This window comes from Mesocricetus auratus, unplaced genomic scaffold, assembly GCF_017639785.1.
Source record: "Mesocricetus auratus isolate SY011 unplaced genomic scaffold, BCM_Maur_2.0 Super-Scaffold_100013, whole genome shotgun sequence".
Classification (NCBI taxonomy): Eukaryota; Metazoa; Chordata; class Mammalia; order Rodentia; family Cricetidae; genus Mesocricetus; species Mesocricetus auratus.
This window is the reverse complement of record NW_024429196.1, coordinates 8,303,963-8,326,977: the sequence shown is the minus strand read 5'-3', so window position 1 is coordinate 8,326,977 and position 23,015 is coordinate 8,303,963. Positions and strand designations below refer to the sequence as shown.

Genomic DNA, 23,015 nt, shown 5'->3' with positions numbered 1-23,015 from the left:
GCTTTCTGATTGCTCACTGGCGCTGCCTTTTCCCTTGTTGCTTCCCATTGGGTATAACACATTCTAGATCTCACTTACTCTCTCACCTCCACGAATTACAAATCAAGGGCAGGGCTTTCTTTCACTGATGTAGGCATAGAGTCATGTCAAAATAACCGCTGAAAACATGAACTTGAGGCCCCCCTCCCCTCTTCTCTAACCAAGCCTCTTTACTGAAATAAAACAAAGTCACACAGAGTTCTGGAGTTGAAAATAAAAGCCAAAGACCACTGCACGTTAGTTTGTCAACATGTAATGCCCTGGGTTTATTTTGTGAGAATTCTATCACAATGTTTCCAGGTGGGATTAAAAACCTTAAGGATAGCATATGCCATTGGACTGGGCATTCAGACTTCGGTACTGACAAAGCACTACTAGTAGTCTGGTAAGTACCGTTCTCTTCACAGAAGAGAGGTCAAATATTTCCAAAGGAAGGCACCCGATATTTGTGGCTCTGGCCTCGCAGCCTTCTGGAGAATCTTAAAAGGAAAAAAGCTGGCTGGCTGTTTTACAAACTGGAATGACGATACACGGACAGCAATTACTGCATTCTTCTCCCCTATAGCCTTTCTGTAAGAACAAGTAAAGAATGAAGTCTTTAAATGATTCCACAATAAAAAAGTACATCTTTTTGTGCTAAAAAAAGGGCAAGACAACATAAACTCCAGTTGTAAGGACTCCATTTGCGTACTTGATTTAACACTTTTTGGCATGGAAGGAAATGGGACGACTGGGCTGTTTGCAGAGCAGCAACATAACATTAGTGCTTTAAATACCAGGGGCTGCCCAAGCTGCAGGAGGGCAGTGGGGACGGGAGGGTTCAAGAGACTTCATTTTTAGCTTGTTGCGCGTCCTAATGGTAGTAGACCAGGAAGATCCCCATTGAACAGTACATTCCCCATTTTAAAAAAACTGATGCCTTTTTTTTTTTTGTAAAATTCTGTATGTATGTCACCATTTTTTTTTTTCACATGATACACAGAAAACTCAAGGACCCAGAGGGAACCAAGTTATGTTATACCATTTACAAAATACCAAGGAGTCCACAGCTACCTAACACATTTACTACAGCACAGGAACCAATGAGGGTACAGTGTACAAACCTGTAAACACGGCACAATAAATAGACAGCAGGTTCCGCACCATGCACATGATGTGATGACACCAGCTACACAGCTCACAGCTCACACTCTTGTTGCAGTTTATCCCCCCACCCCCGCCCCCAAGTGCAAAGCATCACAAATGAACATTTCTGTATTCAAGTAACATATGTACAAGGGTTTACAAATATGCAGTACTATACAGATAATTGCTGTATTCTTAATTTACAGATGCTGATTTTTTTTTCCTATTAACAGTAAGAAAAGTTGAAGCACGAGAGATGCGCAGTGCTGCCGAGTTCCCACAGCTGCCATGGAAACGCATGTGTGCATTCCATCCTCCCCTGCGTTCCAACGTCTCTGATGCATAGCACCTGATCATGTCCCCAGGCTGCAGTCCTGCTCCCAGGAAGCTACGTCACCTCCATCGCTACTGTGTTGTCTGCTATATTGTTCAGTGCTGGCTTTTCTGACTCATGATTTTCCCTGTTGGGATAAAAGTTCAGTTACTTAACTGTCATGCATAAACTGAGCAAAGGAAGAAAAAGCATTAGTTACCTTTAACGGTGGCAAGAAACTTTATTTATGTGACAGTGGAGCAAAGAGAAGTATGAATTTTTATAATGATGAAAAACAGGCAAGCAGAAATCAGGCATCAACAGTCAATTCCACGGGCAACTGTGCTGCTGAGAGCTGCAGAAGAGCCCGAGTGACCTGGGGCCTGCACGTGAACTATCCAAACAACTCAAGCCCGAAAGCTCCAGCTGCGGCTGCCCTCCACACTCAGCTTCTCCTCTTACATTTATGGAGCGTGTATGTGCACACAACTGTGCTCACGGAGTATACCATACTTGAACTTTTGCAGAGTCTGTTCCTCTTCTACCATGTAGGTTCTGGGGATCAAACAGCTTGTGAGGTTTGGTGGCAAGTACCTTTACCTAGGTGGCCCTAAGTCTTCATTCTTATTTTGGCGTGTACATGATGGGTTCCTTCCCTATCACTCTTCGCCTTATTTCCCAACACAGGGTTTCTCACAAACCTGAAGATCATAGAGTTGGCTAGGCTGGCAAGATGCTTTAAGGATCTATCCCACCCCTTTTGCACCCCCTACAGTGTGGGGGGGTACAGCCACTTAACACTATATGCAGCTTCTTAAAAATGTGGGCTCTGGGACTCTGAACTCAGTTGCTCATGCTTATACTGGCAAGCAACTTACCAACGGAACCATCTCCCTAGGCCATGGACCATTTTTAAACCTTTATGTAATTGTGTGTGCACATGTGTGCCGGAGTAGAGGTCAGAGGATACCTTGCAGAGTTTGGCTCTCTCTCTCCACCACGGGGATGCAGTGGATCAAACTCAGGTTGTCAGACTTGAGGGCAAGCACCTTTTCCACAGAGCCATCTCCCCAACCCCAAAGCCTTCCTTAGTAATTTAACATGTCAGGACTTTAAATCTGGGTCCTAATGAGCCTCACTAAGGGAGACAGATACAGGACTAGTAATCAGAACACTAGGGTCATCTGCAGGGATCCCTGGAAAGTCCATTGACCTCTAAGATTTTTTTTTCCTGCTTTTAAACAGAGACAGGGATCTGAGAAGTCCCATATACCATAAATGTTCCCATATTTGTACAATTCTACAGCAATGAAACTCATGATGATTGGTCATGGGGGAAGAGGGGGGACTACAGTCAAGTCATCAGCCATGACCAGACCAACAGTACATACTGGTACTGAGCAGATAGGGACCCGTGGGTGTTTAAAATAAAGGTTACCAATAAACTGCTACAAAATGGCTTTCCCTGCCACTCCCCACTCTGGGCTAAAGAAATCTTAATGTTGGTCCAACACAAGTTGCTTGAGTGGTCTGCCTTCCACCTGTCATTCCTTTTCTACTAAGCTTCCTAAGTACCTAGGAAAACCGGGTACCTGCTAGCCACTAAACACTTGTATTTCCCCAACTTTATATTTCCGTTTGCCCACTCCAAGTTTTGGAAATGCCCTTTTGTTTCATCCAATCAATTATTACTCCAGGTGTAATCTGATATTTTGTAGAACATACTCAAGAATTATGTGGTGTAAGAAGATTTCTCTGTTTTGAAATGATAGTGATCGTCTATATAATGAATTGAACAACACACAGTATTTTAAGATATTTCCAGAATGGCTTTCACCTGCACCATCTTGTAACATTAGCTTTCATATTTTAGGTTTATTTCTTGCTAATCTGAGAAATGCAGGTCTTTGTTTCTTTTTCTCCTAGTACCTTGCAGCAGTAGGGTTTTAATTATAGTTGATATTGAAAGTGTGATACAGCCTTAACAAAATGCCAAACTGTCTTTTGAAATTCAAGAAGGCACATGAGCAGAGAAACAATGCCTTGATTAAATGTCACCAGGCATGGATGGCATTTCCACTATTAAGAGCAACTTGCAGATTATCGAAGGAAGGTTTACCAATTCTGTTCATACAGTAAGCTACAGACAAAACCAGCAACACAAACATCCTAAAGAGAACACCATCCACCCAAAGGCTGGGGAAGAGTGAGAACATTCTAAGATATTGCTGTATTAAGAGAGAGAGAGGCCCTGGGGGTTAAGAGCACTGACTGCTCTTTCAGAGGATTGGGGTTCAATTCCAAACACCCACAATGGCAACTTTCTATAACTCCAAGATCTGACTCCCTGACACAAACATACATGCAGTCAAAACACCAATGCAAACAAAATAAAAATAATTGTAAAAGAAAAAAGAGGCCCAACTCACATAACTATCACTATCTCAGTGAGTGGACTGGCTCATTCTCAACTAAAACTGAATTCAACTGACGTAGAATTACAGCATCCACACACTCAGTGCTAAAATAAACGAGGGTTCTTATATCTACACATTTTCATACATAGAGGGAAAAGCAGAGAAAACTTGGGGACAGTCACTCCAGAAGGCTGAAGTCAAGTACCTTACTTTCCAAACATTTTTCTTCCATTAAAAAAAAAATTGACTACATTTTACATTCCAATCACAGTTCTCCCTCCCAACCCCCACCCCCATGTCCTCCCTAGCCCATCCCTAGTTCACTCCTCCTCATGGATAAGAGCTCCCATGAAGAGTCAACATAGTCTGGTATAATAGTTTGGGGCAAGGCCAGGTCCCTCTCCCATTAAGACTGAACACGGCATCCCACCATGGGGAGTGGGCTCCAACAAGTTAGCTCATGTACCAGGGTAATCTCGTGGGCCTACTGCCACTGAGCATGGCGTCCCACCACGGGGAATGGGTTCTTTTCAAACATTTTAAGCTTAGAATAATTACTCACCTTGGAACTGAATCTACAGAGGATGATGAGGGGACCTTGGAAACTTGACAGTTTGCCGCGGCAGCCAGCTTTAAGGCAGATGACGGAACAGCACTTAAAGTCCTAGGTATATGTCGTGCATTTATTGGGGCAATAGAGTTTACAGTGGGGACTGATGAAGGTACAGTTAATCGAATGTTGTTCCCAAACAGAACCTGAGTTGTTGCAGAATTGGCAGCAGTTACTTGATGACTCAGTGCACTGTGGGAACCCGAAGTCTGTGTGATACTTGAAGGCTGTAACAAAGTTGAACCTGCTGTCGACGGACTCGTATGCACAAGCGCTGTTGGTGTAGTGCTACTGAGGTGTAAGCCCTTGTATACTCCTGGGGAGAGAAAGAGAGCATGTAAACACTGCACTCTGCCTGTATCACAATGTGTACTAATACGTGCGCACATCAACACCACGGGGCCATGCAGATGTCTCTATCCTCACCTGAGGCTGGAAGGACGCCATTCACCCCAATCCCAAGCACCACATCATCCTTCATCTTGAATCCCATCAGTTGTTCTGACGTCATCAAAGCAGAAGCAGCAAACTGCGCACTAGCAGAATCCAAAGTCTTAGAAACAAAACCCTGGAAGGAAAACACAAAAGAAAGGTCATCAGTGTAACGGCCTTGGATCAGCATTAAGACACACAGGTGTACCAAAGTCAGCTTCAACAGCACTAAAAGCTGGCCGGCTTTTAGTCTCTTATCAACAGAAAAGTTCACTAATTTAAAGCTCATACATTTTGACCTTCCTATAAGATACTATAGAGTACATAAATCAATTATCAAAATAAACCCTTTAGTACAGAATGTGACAACAGCAGAAAGCTCCAACTGGGAGGTTAGAAATATATTTCTCAAATAGTTCAGTGCTGGGCAAACATAAGGCAAATACGAAGCTTCCGTGTAACCTCCATACACCTCTTCTCTATCGCCCTCCCTCCCTGTTCACACCCAACCATTACACAGTCGCAGACGTCTTTGAAATCGTAAGACAGTCATCCATCAATTTTTTATTGATGATATAATTTAATTTAAAAATTTGTGAAATTCTCATAAGATGCTTACAAGATTTAATTCTCAGCCTTCAGTCCCAAATCTTTCCAGACAGCAAATATTTTTCCATGTTTTAAATTTACAAGTGTTTTTAAAGAGTAGAATGGGTTTGGGTTTAATTCTGAAACTGGAAAGTGAGATGCACGGGGCTCTAAGCTTCGGGACAGCGCCATTACAGACTACAGGTCGGGCAGCAGCAACTTTACAGCTAGGGAAACTATGCTCTTATGTTACTTTGTACAATAGGCAGCAGAAGGAACAGCTTCCATACTCACCTGGAATGTTCTTTCTAAACCCTGTATATTCAGGCCAAAGCCACTTTTCTGCTGGTTAGATGCAAGGCTCTATGACAACCCTTGGTAATTAGAGATGACCTCTGGCGGGAACAATGAGGGATAATCATAAGACACACAAGTCCCTCACCTGTGGCGCGGTGGTGGAGGAATTACTATTTGCTTGCTGTTGTTGAGTCTGTGCAAGCTGCTGCTGCTGCATGAGTGCCAGTTGCTGCTGGTGTTGCTGGTATTGTTCGGCTGTAAATGCTGAACATAAAATAAGGAGAGGATTCACAAAAATGCAGACACCACAGACATCTTACAACACTAAAAAAAATCCAGCAGTAGAAAAGGGTGGTTCTGTGCAAAATTGAAGCATTTGGATAGACATGACCCTACTAGCAGTCACTTCTAGATGGAAACCCCAGCCTTTTCTGCCACAACTAACAAAAGAGGCTTCAATTTAAAGAAAAAATAAGAAAAGAGCAGGAAGCTTCCCGAATTAAACACAGGAAACAGCGGCTTTTCTAAAGCTGTGCACTTGTGCTGGACAGTGTAGGAAGGGTTCTTGTGTTCTCAGTCCACAGGCTTGGAGATGCACTTCATACTGAGCGTGAGGTGAAACCATTCCACTTCTAGTTTACCCAGATTGCCATGCCAAGGCACCCAGGCTTTCCCAAGAGCACTGTGTGCATATGCTGCCAATGTCTACATAGCTTCTTATTTTAGTCATTAGAAAGGTTTCCTCTAATATAAGGTAAATCTGATAGCTTATGACTTAAAAAAAAAAAGAACTAATCTTTTAAGTTTAACAGGAAGAAGTTCCAATGATAAGTCAATGAATTTTCCCCACCCAATTAACCCACCTGGACAAAATCCAGTCAATAAGAACGGAGTTATGCTGATTACTGTACAGAATGATGTCTGAGGAAAGACACTGTGTTATGCTATTTATGTGTGTCTATGGAGAGCTCAGTTCTAAAAAAGACAAACAAAAAAATGTTCATTTATTACCCCCAAAAGTGTGTGCAGTTTTAAAAAGGAAACCTGTTTCTTTATTCTTTTCCTTTGGCTAGTTAAAAAAAAAAGGGGGGGGGGAACGACAAAAACAAACATTTAAAAAAAGAAAGAAAGAAAAGCACATAACCCCAGAACGACCTGACTGCAAGGGCTTCCTTAAGAAACCTTCCTGTCTGAGTACAGTTATTTTAAGGAAAAAAAAGTTTAGCGCATATTCCCAGGTGCCAAGGCACCAACAGCTCCAGTATGCAATTTTCAAACACCTCCCCAATCTGCTGTGACATCTCTTTTAGTTGGAATACCAGCCAGCCCCATCAAGTTTTCTAGTTTCCACTTGTAACTCAGGGGGGGTCTTTACTAATGTCCAGGATACCATTTCTGTCTATCACCACTAGACAACAGCTAACACCCCCACCACACTTAAATGGATCTGAAGCCAAGAGCTTGAGAAAGCCCTGTCCAACTATTAGTGCCTACACATGTTCTTGAACTAAACTAAGTTCGTGGACCACATGGGCAAAAAGTAACACCTCACTAGGAGATACTCCCACTGAATCTCTTCTTCTGTGTGTGTTACAGCTCCATTTAATTGGTATCTGTTTTCCTATTGTTTATAATCTACAGATCAAACTCTATGGGAGACTTATTGATACTAGGATGTTCCCTAAATAAGACATAAGTAATTTCTTTTAACAGAAGTGATTGGGTCAAAATCATAAAAACCTACAAAATGAATGCTGCCTGGAATAAAGGTTCATAGTTAACATAATAATTATTTTCCATAAAACAACTATTTAAGCCTTAAGATACTTAATTTATTAGCTATTTTTTAACCAATGTGTTTGAAAGTTATACTTTAACTTCTTAAAAGCAAATGCGCCACCTCAACCTTTACTTTTCCAATAGGGAATATTTAGCAATTAAAAAAATATTTCTAGAAGGGTCAGGCCATTACATACTTAGAAAAATCATAATTCAGCATTCACTCAAGACCTCTTGTATGAGTGAAAGCATACAGAAATGCTCATAAAAATAATGTCTTTTCCCTGCAAAATTCTTTTGTGCATCTTTGATGCTTGTTTTATTTAGTTAAGCATTTAGTGGTAATTAACTGGGAACCAACGTTGATAAACTTCTACATACCTTTGCCCTACTTAAATCAAGCTCAACCCAGTTTCTGCGGGTGTGTCAATCTCATTTTAACATCTGTTTCTTGCTGATGAGGATGCAGAGATAGACACAACACTTTACCCACAGCTAGTCAACTCCGCATCTGAGACGGCTGTTTCTTATTGGAGCTATTCTGACTGGAGTCTAGTTGCAAAGTCTGGCCTGGATGTTTCTGGTAAATGATCAGTAATTAATAGAGCAACAAACAGGCTGGCAGCGAAGCGATAAAAGCCTATCACAAATACGGTCTTCAAAGAGCATGCCACCCTTTGTGGTTCGGAGTCTTCATTTAAATGTGACAAGGATTAAACAAGGTGACTGCCAAGGTCCTCTTATCTCCCTCTCAGAAACAGAAGTAAAGGATGTGAGTTTGAACAAAGATAAGGTAGTAAATGTGGATAATTAAAATGTGAACTGGGTTTTATATTCTCATCTATACAGATTGTAGAAGCATTCAAAGTCACCGGTTCATTCCAACTCCAAGGTCTAACCAAGGACTCCACTGAATAAAGTGAAATCAGTCAACTTTCTGAAATTTCTAATGAACTGGGGCATCAAGGTAGAACATTTTCAGCTACACATCTACTTCAGATAAAGTGCAGCAGTCAAATTTAACTCACAGATTGGGGGGGGGAGCACAAAGGCAACCAATCAAATCTAGAATCACAACTGCTCTGGGAACCACCAGGGATACAGTCAGTCAATCAGTCAGGGGAGGGGACAGGAGGGAAGTGGAGGGGAGGACCTTTGTACCTGACTTCCTCCTATAATCTCACGGGGATGAACACTGACGTCCTGGAGTCACAAGCAGATGGAAGACAAACACCACCACCACCAAACAGAGAAAAACAGCCTTAGATTTGGAGTTTACAAGACGTAATAAAAACCTTAGCTATTCACCTGTAAGAACAAAATGCTTAAAGAAATCCACACATACAGAGTACCTGACCAGCAAGAATGTATGTGGGAAGGGAACTGTGTGAAGTAAAAGCAGAAGTTAAGACCTCGGCTAGGGGAGGAAGTGGGATGTGACTTCAGATTTTTGGAAGACAGCGGAGAGTGAACACACTTGGCATGCTCTGGTAAGAAAACACAAGTCTGAACTCAAGAAGGCTGCTTTTGGCACAATGTATGGATAAACTTTCTAAGCAAGCTCCTTCAATGTAGAATAACCCGATCTGTTCTATTTCCCCTCATCAGAAATACTCAAGCAGATGTCAGAAGCCACTGTTTTTTGAGACAGGATTTCTCTGTGTAACAGCTCTGGCTGTCCTGGCATTTGCTCTGTAGACCAGGCTGGCCTTGAGCTCACAGAGCTCAGAGTACTGGGATTAAAGGAGTGTGCCGCCGCCGCCGCCGCCGCCGCCACCGCTGCTGCCGCTGCCACCACCACCACCAATCACCACCAGGAAATTCAGTGTCTGGAATGGCCTAAGGTCCTATAGGCACACATACCCCTGTGGCTGCAGCAGTCTAACTGAGGTGCTCAAATGGGTGCAGGGATACCACCCAGAAATGAACCATTTCAAATGGAGTCTAGATTATTTTAAGGTAATTATACTTCATTATACAAACAAACAAAAGCCATAAATCTGTCTTAAAACATAACCTGGAATCAGAAATTTCTGATTCTAACAGGCCTAACAAAAAAGCGATTAAAACAAAAGATGGGGACATGGCTCAGTGGTAGGGCACTTGTGTAGTATGCAGGAGACCCTAGATTTGATCCCCAGCCCCACAAAAACAAACAACCCAAGCAAAACAACTACAAAGTGAACTGATCTAGCTGGCAGGATCCCTGTATTAAGGAGCTGAAATCAAAGAGGTTCTCAAGCTCTTAGCTACCTAAAACTGAACCTGAAAACCTAGGTGTGAGCCGGGCGTTGGTGGCGCATGCCTTTAATCCCAGCACTTGGGAGGCAGAGGCAGGCGGATCTCTGTGAGTTCGAGGCCAGCCTGGTCTACAGAGTGAGTTCCAGGACAGTCTCCAAAGCCACAGAGAAACCTTGTTTCGAAAAACCAAAAAAAAAAAAAAAAAAAAAAAAAAAAAGAAAACCCAGGTGTGTGCAACTCAAGTGATGGTAAGCTGTGTCGGACCTGAGTACACCTGGCCGTGGATGATTTCAATGTGACATTTTTCTAGCCCAGTGATGCTCTGGCTGTGACTGCCCTTGCACCATCTACACATACCTGCTGAACTCACAGTGTACCTTACAGGCACCGTGTAGGAAGTCCACCTTCCAGAAAAGATTCTGGATTAGAAAACCTCTGGATAAAGCATAGGGTCCTGGAGACTTATAAATGTAACAAGAATCAGTACACAAGCCGGGCGGTGGTAGCGCACACCTTTAATCCCAGCACTCGGGAGGCAGAGGCAGGCGGATCTCTGCGAGTTCGAGGCAGGGCTGGACCGACAGCCTCCAAAACAATACAGAGAAACCCTGTCTCGTAAAAACAAACGAACAACAACAACAACAACAACAACAACAACAAAAACAGTTTACAATGATGCTGAAATTCCACTGGGAGCTAGGATTTTAAGGCACATCACTGGAGTCGGAGCTTTAGTCTTTCTGAAACACACACACTCATGCATCTCCTCCCCTCTGACTGTGTGCGTTTGTGTCTCTCTTGCTCTATGAGAGAGATGGAGTGTACAAGTGCACCAGGAAGATAAAGGACAACGTGTGGCAGTTGATTCTCTTCCTCTACCATGTGGGTACCAGGGACAGAACTCAGGATGGCAGGTTTGGCAAGCACATGCCTTTACCTACTGAGCCATGTTGCTAGTCCTGTGATAGCATCTCATCTAATTATGGTAATTTGATATTACTTCAATTTCAAATGCACAAAATGAATACTTAACTACTGAGCAAGCACTAAATTTGATTGAAAAGGTGCTATTATAGTTTAAAAGCCTAGCCAGGTGTTGGTGGCGCATGCCTTTAGTCTCAGCACTCGGGAGGCAGAGGCAGGCAGAGTTCTGTGAGTTCGAGGCCAGCCTCATCTACAGAGCGAGTTCCAGGACAACCTCCAAAGCCACAGAGAAACCCTGTCTGGAAAAAGAAAAAGAAAAAGCCTAGAAAACTATTTGGAAGCAGTCCAAATCATGTATTAACTAACGATTATTAAGAAGAAATAATTTATCCCTAAGTAGACCTAGCCCTAGAAATTCTAAATCCCTATTAGCAAGTCTTTCCAAGATTCCCCCTTTTGTTACACAGAACAAAGGGCACACAGGCTTCACTGACACCTCCACAGAGGCTACCCAGCGCCAACGTCACACATGTCCTACTCAGGACACCCTCTGTGGTTACACAGCTTATGAAATGGCCAAGACTGGGATCCCTAGTAGTAGGAACAAGCTATACAACTGGGAGCACTCTTCAAGGAAATGAGTAGACTCCCGGCACCTTCATTCAGAATTTCCTGTTCAAGATGGGTGTATGAGAACTCACAAATAACTACTTTGAAAAGGAGCCTGGCGGGTGCTGTTTGTAACCATCGATTTCAATGATCTGAATCAGTAATTGAATAATCAGAAAGCAGTACATTTGAAGCCATCGTTTGGCCTAAGCAGCAGGGAAGTGTGTTAACTGACTTGCATCTGATGGAATGGTTAAGTCAGCATAGTTAAGTTCAGCTTGACAATGTCTTTGGAGAGGGAGAGGACTTGGTTAGAGACTCAACCATCTTAGTATAGACAGCGTTTTCTCTGGCATCGACCAAATCAGGCTTCTTTGGTACCAAATGTGGTTTACATCTGGGGACCATGGTGTAAAGGAAAATTATTTTTAAAACCACATGTGTGATGGAGTGAGATGATTGGCCTATGAGGCAGTATCTGGACTCTGCAGGCCAACTTCAAGCAAGACCCCGTCTGATTTAGGCTCCTCTAGAGAATGCTTTCTTTAAGGAGAAATGTGCTTCAACTCCCGAGTAACATGCCAATAGTTAGATTTCCTTTTTGGAATGTGGGGGTTGCTAGCTGAACTCACTATGGCACACATGACATAATTTACAGAGCCATAGAGAGGGCTTCGGGGTCTTAAGCAGGAAAGCAGTGTGTCATACTGTAGTCTGTTGGCATTTATTCTCTAAGCATATACAAAAATAAACACAGCATTTAAAAAAGCCCCATTGTCAAAAATGGTGATTTAGATGAAGAGTTGCATGATTATTAAGGTTTTTGTTGGGCCCAACTTTTGCTAATGCTCACCTTTCAATGACACCTGACAAATAAACAAGGAAGTTCTGCAACTGACCCCAACACGCATGTCCACGTGAGCACTGCACCCGCAAACCACCTTACTTAAACAACCATAATGAAATCTGGGGGTCTGTCACAGGCTTCAGGGTCTGCACTTTAGGAGGTGACATGATGTGGATTGATGGAACATGGCTGTTTTCTCTATAAGGTCTCGAAAATTTTTATACATCATAACAACTAGTTTTGGGCAACGATTACAAGTTTACACTGGTGCTTATTTAAGGCTTCTGAAGATACAACAAATTCTCCTGCTAAATAGGTAGTTAGGGAAGCAATCCTAAAAAAACCAAACCAAACCAAAAAAAAAAAAAACTGTATTAAAATTAACCTAGAAGAAGAGCTTTAACAATGTAATTTAAAGATATTCTAAACAAAAATCCGGCATGGTGGCACATGTCTTTAACCCTGGTACTCAGGAGGTAGAACCAGGCAGGTCTTCGTGAATTTGAGGTTAGTCTGGTCTAAAAAATGGGTTCCAGGATAGCCAGGGATACATATTGAGACCCTGTCTCAAAAAATCACAAATAAACAAATAAATATTTATTCATTTATTGCATTTATATGTTTGTGTGTATACATGCACACATGTATGTAGGCCAGAAGACAACCTGAACGAATCGGTTCTTTCCTTCTACCATGTGGGTCTTGGGGCCTGAACTCAGGTTGTCAGGCTTGGTGTTGAGCACCTTTACCGGCCGAGCCATTTTGATAGGGAACTTCTATAATTTATGCAACTTTGATGTTGTGGACTCAATGATTTAAAAAAGAAAGCCAGGAGTATTGTAGTATTTTTAGTATTTTAGTCAAAGCACACCAAAGTAGGTATTATCTAAAAATGTTTCCAAAGTATTAAAATTTGGTTTCTCTTGCATGTACTCTGAATGACTATGTCAGCATATGTTATGTGTAACTATATATGTGTAGATCAGATTAGGTGTTCAAGTACATACCGTCAACAATCTGGGGTCCCTTTTATTTTCTTATTACTTGAAAATTAAATTTATGAGTCTTGTGGTTCACGGCTGCCTCAAGGTAACAAATTAGATGTTAAATATATGGTAACATATCATCTCTTTGTGGCTGTGGTTAAGAAAGGATACATATACACAAACTCACATAGCAACATACTACTGAGCAGAATTCAAAGAAATACTTAAGGCATCTAACTATGGGTGTAATAGACCACCACATCCTCAACAAGATGGATAACCCCACCCTGAAACAGACATAGCAACGGATGCTACAAATGAACATACCACAGTGTGCGGAGCCACTGCTACTTTTACTCTGCGTGGAGGTACTGCATGTGTGGGTCCCAGGCTGTGCTGTTCCCATTCGATTTATACTCCTATGTAATTTTCTACTGGAGAGTTCATCACTGTCACTGTCATGTAGGGATGGTGTCCGAGGCCTAAAGTGCCGCCATCTACATGATTTGATATCGACTAGTATCTGACTGAGGTCTTTAGAAGAAGATCTGTCCGAGGTATTGGTTTCTGAGGTATTGGCAAACTGATTGACTGGAGGAGGTTGTGGTGAGGAAAGCATGTCCAAATCCAGGTGGTGAAACATACTGTCATAGTCTGAATGCGCTCTGTCCAGCAGGACCCTGCACAAGGAGCAGATGTCAGAGATTACATCAAAGAGGTTTTTTCCTTTCCCGAAAGCCCCAAAAGCTGAATAAAAGTATACTGAATATTTAAAAGCATAAAGTTCATCAGTGCAGTACTTGGCTCTTTATACAGAGTGTGTGCATGGCACAGGGCACAGGGCACAGCACGCATGTAGAGGTCAAATTTCAAGAGTCGATTCTCTCCTTCCACCATGTGGGTACTGGAAATAGAACTCAGGCTGTCATCTTGGTGGCAAATGCCTCTTCCCACTGAGCCATCTTGCTGGCTCTGGTTCTTTTGGCCTCAAATCTCAATGCTGGATAAAAGTTCTTTTTTTTCAAATTGTCTTTCAACCAAAATTTCCTGTGCTTTGCAGTTCCTTCTCTCCTCCTCTACACGTTTACTTCAGACCCAAGAACCGTATCCTGACAAACTGAGGCCATGCACAGAAGAGTTAATCACTGAAGTAGTTAGTTAATGCCAACTTTTCCCCAGATTTCAATGACTTTTTTTGTAGTTTCCTGAACCAAATCCTGAGTGAGTAAACACAATTTACACTTGTCCTTTCTTAGGAGTTTACTCTGCGATAACTAGGAAGTCTGTCCATTAGAACTGTGTGGTGGGTGAGGATGGTGAGAGCGGAGTGGGAGCCCACACACAAACCGGCTCAGCACAGAAGCTGGAGCCACCAGAGTCTGCTCACAAGGAGGGCCCCAGTTCACACTTGGATTTCAGTGTCTAAAAGCATGCGATGCAAGGAAAGCAGATGCTCATTACCTTCCACCGCGCCCAACCCGTCTTCGTGCAAATCCAAGACACCTCTGGGGTACGGTGAGAGTTGTTAAGCAGTATCTATAGCGAACATCCCCCAGTCCTCCATCTTTAGGGGTAGTCCAGGGCCAATTGCCAGTTTGGTCTAAATGAGGCTTAAAAAAAAAATCCAAATTATTGTATTTTGTCAGCTCATCTGTCGTTTGTTCTTTACAAAGAAGTCTGACACTTACAGCGTAGTACTGACAGCCTGCTTTCCTACGGAAAGCAAAAGGACCATCAGGGTCATTCTCTTCCTCAGCTTCTGAAGAACCAGACAAAACCTTGAAATAAAGCAACGAGATGTCAAACAGGTGGGCTCCTATACTCCTCTTCTGCATGCAGGGGGCTGGTCTTCTGTTTACCTGGGACAGAGGCTCTTCATCTGAGCTGGGGAAGTCGTACTGGTTTAAGTCTTTAGCACTGAAGACTGGCAGCGCAGCAGGGCTTGGCTGCTGAGGAGTGGCGGCAGACGATGGGAGGACTTTGGGCTTCTTCTCATATTTGCGCTTCGGCCGAGTAAGATCAGCCTTATCTTGCTGCAACACAGACACAGAACCAGTTACACATCAGAAGCCACATTCTACAACCTGCAGCCCCTGTTAGTAATTTTAGTTAATCATCAGCTGGGCAGCCAACTGCTTCAACTATTGAAAAAGGCCCAGGTTCTCCTTCCTGGTGAACCTCCCACCCTCAGAGGCTCATTCTCAGCTTTCCCTAACAATCTACATTTTTCTCTGTTTCAGACAAACACATGTTTAGAAGACTTGTAAAAGTGTGTGTATGTGTGTATATGCATGCAGGTGCCTCCAAGGCCAGAGAATATCAGGTCGCCTGAATTGGAATTACAGAGTTGTAAAGCATCTGATATAGGTGCTGGGAACTAAACCCAAGTCCTCTGCAAGAGCAATGTGTGCTCTAACTGCTGAGCCATCCTCCAGCCTAACAACAAAAAAATTTAAATGAAAATTAAGTTAAAACAAAAATGCTCAAGATAACAGGAATATTCCATTAATTACTCTGTCTCCCCCCCCCCCCCTTTCTGAGACAGGGTTTCTCTGTTTAGGCCTGGCTGTTCTGGAACTCACTCTGTAGACCAGGCTGTTTTCCACTGCCTCCCAAGTGCTGAGATTAAAGGTGTGTGCCACCACCACCCTGCCATAATTACTCTGCCTTAATGGTAAACCACATCCAAGTATATGGCTCATGTTTCTGGAACATACAGAATGAAAACAATGTTGTATAATTAGAATCTGAGTTAAATCTGGAAATATAAAAATCAAAGATTTCTGAAGTGATCTGTAAGGCCACACATTGCAGACAGGTGGACCACAGACTTCAATATTAAAACGAGGGGGAAAAAATCCCATTAAAAATTTAGTGCACATGTAGGACTAGTAAATTATATGAGTAAAATATTTTGGAGCACGACCTTTAGTTTTGGGGGGCAGGAGTGGATGGCTGGTGGTGCTTTACTGTGCAGCCTGGCCTCCAAAAAAGGCCTACTGAGTGCTGGGTTTAACAGTCACCATTTTTGATTACCAAAGAGAATAATTCTATTCATCTGATTGATAGCCCGACACTCTTAAACCAACATGTTTGCAATGGTCTGGCAGTGCTCTAAGCAATAGGGGAAAGCATCATTCTAAATGGGATGGTAATTACACACTCAGGACTAAAGGGTATGGGTGACCAAATAAAACAATTGCAGAAACATGGTGTTAAACAATACAAGTGAGATAACAAAACGAAAAGCAGACTAAATTGAAATGGAATTATAAATTTGAGTTAAATGATACATGTTAGTTCAAAAGTATATAAAATGCTTTCCCTCCTGAGGCATATTTTTCTTTTTCTTTCTTTCTTTTTTGAGACAGGGTTTCTCAACAGTTTTGGCTATCACAGAGATCTATCTGCCTCTGCCTCTCGAGTGCTGGGATTTAAAGTATGTACCACCACTACCTGGCTGAGGCATGTTATTTTCAAAAAGGCAGACTGATTGCCATCTTTATTTCCCTGGTTTTCCCTTACTAATTTTATCTCCCTCTCACCAATTGTATTCTACACAAATTGTGAATTGTCTGGTTAAGTAGCAACTTGTCAAACACCTTCACTTCTAGCCACCACCCATGTCACCACTGTTAAAGGCCCTCCCTCAGTCGCCTCTGCCCTTCACTCACACACAGGTGTGCCACAGGGCAGTACAACACCAGGGAGGCTTTGTGTCTTTCAAGCCTCTGCACCATGAACCACATTGACATCTCATATCCCCTACCAGCAAAATCCTCCTTTATCAGACCCTGAACAAAGACTTTCCTCGACTTGTTAGGCAGTAAGAGAAGGAGGATTGAAAAGCTTGTTTTCTTTCCAGTGTACAGCACACTTTGCAGTGGAATTTACTTATTTCTCCCGTTTATTGGAAGCTACTGTTACCAAGCCCCAATCACCTTATGAACTTTGAACTCTTTTCCGTCTGTGACCTCCTGGTGTTTGAACTGACTGCTGTTAGTGATAGGGATGACGGGAATGGTGTATGTAGGCTTCACCGGCTGTCTCTGCGCCATGACCTCAGACATGATCTCTCCACTGTAGTCACCTAAATTATATCTGAAATGAGAGAGAGGAAGCTTAAGCTGTACACAGAGTACAATGAGATGCTTCCATAAACACTGAGAAATGATCTACAAGTCAAACTAATCCAACATGCACCTCCCCAGTCACCTTGTGTGCCTGCTGCAGGTGGGATAACTACTTAAGAGCTACTCTTTTTCTGAGACATGTATCCGAGGCTGGCTTCCAACATGCTATGTACTCAGCATGACCCTGAATGCAGATGGGTGGTTTGTCTGCATGCATGTCTGTGCACCATGTGTGCACCTTGTCCATGGAGGTCAGAGAGAATGTTGGATCCTTGGGAACTAAACTCACAGAAGGCAGTGAGATGTCATGTAGATGCTGGGAATCAAACCCAGGTCCTTTGGAAGAGCAGCTAGAGCTCAACCTTTGAGCCTTTATAGTCTCTACCTTGAACTTTTGATCTTCCCGTTTCTACCACCTCCTATAGGTGTGAGCCACCATACCTGGACCATCTGGTGCTGGGCCCTGTAACCTTATCTTGGCACACAGTCACTGAGAGGGAAACTCCTAAGGCTGAGATGCCTCAAGTAATGTCAAGGGAACTCCTGCTAATTAGTGCTGTCTGTGCTACAAAACTATTTTTTTTTCACTGAAAGAATCATAAGAAATTAAAAAAAATTTTTTTGGGGGGCAAACCTGGAGCTTTCATTTTCTACCTCAACAAGTGTGTTAAAATTTATGCACATCTGGTGCTTAGCAACATGCTTGCCTACAATGTGCAAGGTCATCTCTAGTACTAAAAATCTTCCACAAACCCACAAAACACGGTAAATAAACAACCAGCATTCAACATGAACCCTCTCACTCTGCCTCACACAGCCACAGAAACAACTCAAAAGAACGTAAGAATTTCTCAATAGAAATACCTGATACATTCTGAGTGAACCCAATCACTTTGAGAAAATAAGACAGAATTGTGAATAAAATTTCACAAGTTTAATCACATTCTGTTACTTAAAGAATCTATCTCGGTGATTACAGATAAGTAGGAAACAGGCTGTGATTGGCATCAGTCCTAACACATGAGCATGATTGTCACCTTTTTTCCATAATTTCCAGTGTCAGGTGCAGTAACTCCCGTTTGCTCTTCTCCCTTCTCTTTATCATCTCCAGGATAGTCACAGCCCGGCTGAGATCTCGACGAAGCTTAAGCATTTTTTCATATGAGGCTTCATCATTTTTGCGGTTCTGGAAATACAAAGTTTTGCTTAACTTCAAGAAGCACTTCTAACTAGGTGCATATAAGAATGTATGCATTTGCAGGGTTACAGTTTAAAGACACAAGAAGGGAACATAGACACCAATTCTGTACACGGTTTTTGTGAGCCAACATTAATTTGTATTATTAAGCTCCCCCCAAATTAAGGTCAACTTACTTTAATATTTCCTATTGTAATGAAAAGATTAGTGTGTGTGTGTGTGTGTGTGTGTGTGTGTGTGTGTGTGTGTGTGTGTGTGTGTGTGTACAGTGCTCAGGCCAGAAGTGGGGGGGCACTGGATCCTTTGGGGCAGGAGTCACAGGTGCTTGTGCGCTGCTGATATGAGTACCTGAATGGTAACACTGTCCTCTGATAGAGATATAAGTGCTCTGAACCACTGGGCAACCCCTCTAGTATAATTTTAAGGACTGTTACATGAAAGCACGGATTAAGTCACAAAATCAAGACATAAAGAACTATAATTTTTCTTAAAAATATAAAAATTCACTTACTTTTCGAGTTTGCATTTTTTCAGTTCGTCTTCTAAAAGCCACGTAAGGATCATTTGTGCTAGAACCATCTCGCTTTTCCTGTTTTACCGATGGGATAAGTGATGGCCCGCGACAGTTTTTCCTCTTTTTAATCCAGTATTCATAAACTTCTCTAATTAACTCATCATCTTCTTTTAGTAGTAGTTTGGCTTCCTGCAGACTGACTGGCTAAATGTAAAACCATTACGTCACTTTCATAAAACACATATGCAAGGACTCAAAACCATTCTTCATTTAAAAACAACAATCAAGCCAACAACAGTATCGACAATTTGTTTTCTTAAACAGGATTAGTCTTGAACTTGTGAGGATGACCTTGAACTTCTGATCTTCCTACCACCTTCTAAGTGCTAAGTGCACATCACCACACTTGGTTTATGTGGGGCTGGGGTGCAAGCCCAATGTGAATGCTAGGTAGGTATTGTACTAATTGAACCCCAACTCCAGCTCTTGTGCATTCAATCTTTACAACGATCAAATCTCACACACCCCATAGCTTGCTGTATTTCCTGACTGTAGGACTTGATATTAGTCACATTCTACCTGCTCACCAAATACATAAATGGTAGTTGAAGACTCTTTGTCTGTTACTGTTTTGGAGACAGGGTCTTATCACGTAGCCTTGGCTGACCTTTAACTCACCAAGATCCACCCACCTGTCTCTGCCTTCCAGGTGGTAGGATCAAAAGTGTGTGTCACCACGTCACCTCCAGTTTATTTTTATCTCTAAATAACATCTGGGATAACTGAGGCACAGAAACCTTAAATAAATGAAGTTGTACCTGCTGACCACTGCCTTTTTCCAGACGGTCAATCATCTCCTCAAACTGCAACGGGCAGATGTCCATTTTCTTCTTCAGTTTATTCATAAACACTTCATCTTCAGAATCCAGATCGTAATCAGGTTGCTCAGCATCCAAACTAAAAGCTGACAGAGGAACCATAAGCAATCATTTACCGAGTGACTCCACCAGCAGAGGCTGCACAGACAGCTGCAAAAAGCCTGGGCTTCCTAAAGAACGAACACTTCTTCCTAGGTTCTGTCTTCAGAGTCACACACACTCTAGGCTTACTGCTACATCTTCTACACTGAGAGCCAAGCACAAACTGAATGTAGATAAAAGCCCTAAAAAACAACAAATAAGACCCCACCCACACTTTATGTAGGATTTTTCTAGATTATTTAAGTCCTATTTTAGAAATCGTTTATCTATTATTACAAAAGACTAAGGAAGCCACTATCAAGAGTGGTGACAGCTCCCACGGTTCAGGTCTAGAGAATCCCCATCACTGTGCCAGAGACCAGTGGTTTGCTCTTACATATGTTGTCAAGAACTGCCACTCTACAGCATCAAAAATCATTCAACGGCTTACAAGCACCGAGGGGGAATGATATTAAGGAAAACTAAATATCTTGATATCAAAGCTCACCTAGTTTTCTTTCCTTTGAGTTACTGATTTCTAACTCTGCAATTCAATGCCTAGGATGGTGAGGCCTTTTTTTAAAAATTATTTTTAACAGTCTCCCTAATGCCAATATTTGATGACCCAGTAGTATATAAAGTTTCACATCATACAGCATGCTATAGTTTATGACTTCAGACCTATGTACTAACCATTTTTAGGTACATAAACACCAATGTAATCTTTTAAAAATCCAGCGTGACATCACTCCTTTAAAGTCCTTTGGCTATCACTCATCAAGGAGTGACTCCTAAACTCTTCTATTTCAGAAACCAAACCCTCAATAGAAAAATGGGCTGTGAAGATATATAACGTTCTGCAAAAATTAGAGGCATTTCAAGCAATCCTAAAAGCTTTTTTTCTTCCCCAAGACAAGTTTCTCTGTGTAGTCCTGGCTGTCCTCGGATTCAGAGATCTGCCAGCCTCTGCCTCCTGAATGCTGGGATTAAAGGTGTGCACCACCACCGCCGGGTTAAATCATAGAATCTTATATACAGCTTTTAAAAAATCTGGCCCCAAACATTCTGTTAAGCATGTTTGCCCAGTAGTAAGATGAGGCTGATCTTGAAGGGAGCCAGTGCCTTATCTTTGTGCCTCCAAGTGTTCTGAGAGAGTGACAAGTCCTTTCTTCTGCCACCCCTGTCTGCAGACTCAATTGAGAAGTATTTTAGTGTTATGTAAATCTACTTTAAGGGGAGGAAAACAACCACCACAATAACTAGTCATCTGTGAAATAAGGGGATACTCACTGGGTGCCCAGAGAACTCCAGTAAGCATCTGCAGAATTAAATGTATTAGTTTACTGACTTTTCCATTGAGTTTTAGTTAAAAATGTGGAGGGAGTGATACAAGTGGATGTTTAGAACTACAGAAGTCTCTAAGTGCTAGCACCTAGCACCTGTGTGCTCCAGAGCGTCAGCTGTTTTCCAATTGCAGACTTTCAGAGACCCTTTCCTTTGATTCTTTCTACTTCTAACCAAATGATGTTTATCCTCTAACCATTTTGGCTAAATTTATATTAGTCAAGTAAAATCTAAAATTCAGCCTCTGCCACCCTAGCTGCATTCTGAGTGCAGCCTTGAGGTCAGAGGACAACTTTTGGGGTACAATTTTCTTTTACCATGTGGGTCTGGGGGAGGGTCAAACAATGGTCATGAGGCTTAGAGACAAGTACCCTAACTTAATAAGCTATTTTGCTGATTCACCATCCTTCTTTTAGTCTACAACTCACTATGCAGCCTAGGCTGATGTTTTTCCTGCCTTAGCCTCCCAAGTGCTAGGGTAACAGGTATGAGCCATCATGCCCAGGAAAAAAAAACAACCCTACCCTTCCAGTACTCCCCCCACAAAACCATCTTTTTCCTTTGAAAGTCTAAATTTCTGCACATTGTGAAATAAAAACATTTGTGGAATACCTGAGTGCCTTTATATTTGTAAAAACTTTAGGTTTTATCATCGTATTTCTATGCACACCTTAAGCTGTGCAAGCTGCTGCCACACATACATTCACATTTGTTTTTTCATTTTCTAAGTCACCAGAGAGTATGCAACGATAATGCCCCTTGCCAAGACAATAATTTCATCCGCAGTCTGTATTCCAGTTTTGTCAACTCATCCAGTAGTTTTCAATGACTGTCCCACTGCTACAGGTTAAGTTGTTATATTTCCTACTCTCCTTTAAGGTGGAGTATTTTCACTATGTTAAGACTCTGATAGGCTTTTACAACTGTTAATCCTTCTAAGCTTTCTATCATCACTACTGTCACCATCACCACCACTATCTTTCAGCACACTCCTTGCTGGACTGGAGTGTGGCAGAAAGACTTGCAAAGTGAATAAGACCCTGGGTTCAGTCCCTAGCTGTAATAAACAAAAGACATTCTTTACTTAAAAAAACAAAAACGATTGTTCCTCCATCATAATTAGATTGCATTCTTGACTACAATAGGATATAACTATTTCAGTCCTCAGAATACCACACCTGGAGGCACACAATATTTACTTGTTCCTCATAACTGATGATTAAATTTTTATTACATTTGTTACATCACACACACACCCACAGCACACGCACGAAGGTCAGAAGACAACTTTCAGGAGTTAGTTCTCTCCTTTCATAACTTGGACCCAGGGAATGAACTCAGCATGGTGGCAGGTACCTTTACCAGCTGAGCCCCTTCTTGGGCTCCATCTGGTGGTTTTGATTTATCAAGTCAAGATGTTGCCCAATGACTCCACTATAATGTGGATTTATTTTCCCCCTTCCTTGTATAATAAGCAGGGTAGGGGAAGAGTTTAAAACTACTCAAATATCCTACTCCTCAATCCTTAAGCTCAATAGACACTGGTGATCCCTATGATATCATCTTGACCAGACCACGGGAACTCCCTCCACTGTGCCACAAGCTCTGACATTCATCTGGAAGCACAAGATACTCAATCATGCTTACTCATCAGCACCCT

General features: G+C 42.2%; 1 protein-coding gene across 2 annotated transcripts in view; it reads right to left on the bottom strand.

Annotated features, from left to right (window-relative positions):
- Positions 1-276: 276 nt before the first annotated feature.
- The window catches only part of Epc1 (enhancer of polycomb homolog 1), an 83,964-nt gene continuing 61,225 nt past the window's right edge, over positions 277-23,015 (bottom strand). For both annotated transcript variants that reach the window (XM_005085159.4, XM_005085158.4), the window contains exons 3-14: positions 19,871-20,016; positions 19,050-19,256; positions 18,378-18,526; positions 17,149-17,308; positions 15,067-15,240; positions 14,896-14,985; positions 14,669-14,817; positions 13,535-13,887; positions 5,967-6,085; positions 4,931-5,072; positions 4,457-4,820; positions 277-1,625 (exon numbers count right to left, since the gene is read on the bottom strand). In XM_005085159.4, coding sequence (XP_005085216.1) covers positions 1,553-1,625; positions 4,457-4,820; positions 4,931-5,072; positions 5,967-6,085; positions 13,535-13,887; positions 14,669-14,817; positions 14,896-14,985; positions 15,067-15,240; positions 17,149-17,308; positions 18,378-18,526; positions 19,050-19,256; positions 19,871-20,016 — 2,126 coding nt within the window. In that variant the 3' untranslated portion in view covers positions 277-1,552. The remainder of the gene's footprint in view (positions 1,626-4,456; positions 4,821-4,930; positions 5,073-5,966; positions 6,086-13,534; positions 13,888-14,668; positions 14,818-14,895; positions 14,986-15,066; positions 15,241-17,148; positions 17,309-18,377; positions 18,527-19,049; positions 19,257-19,870; positions 20,017-23,015) is intronic.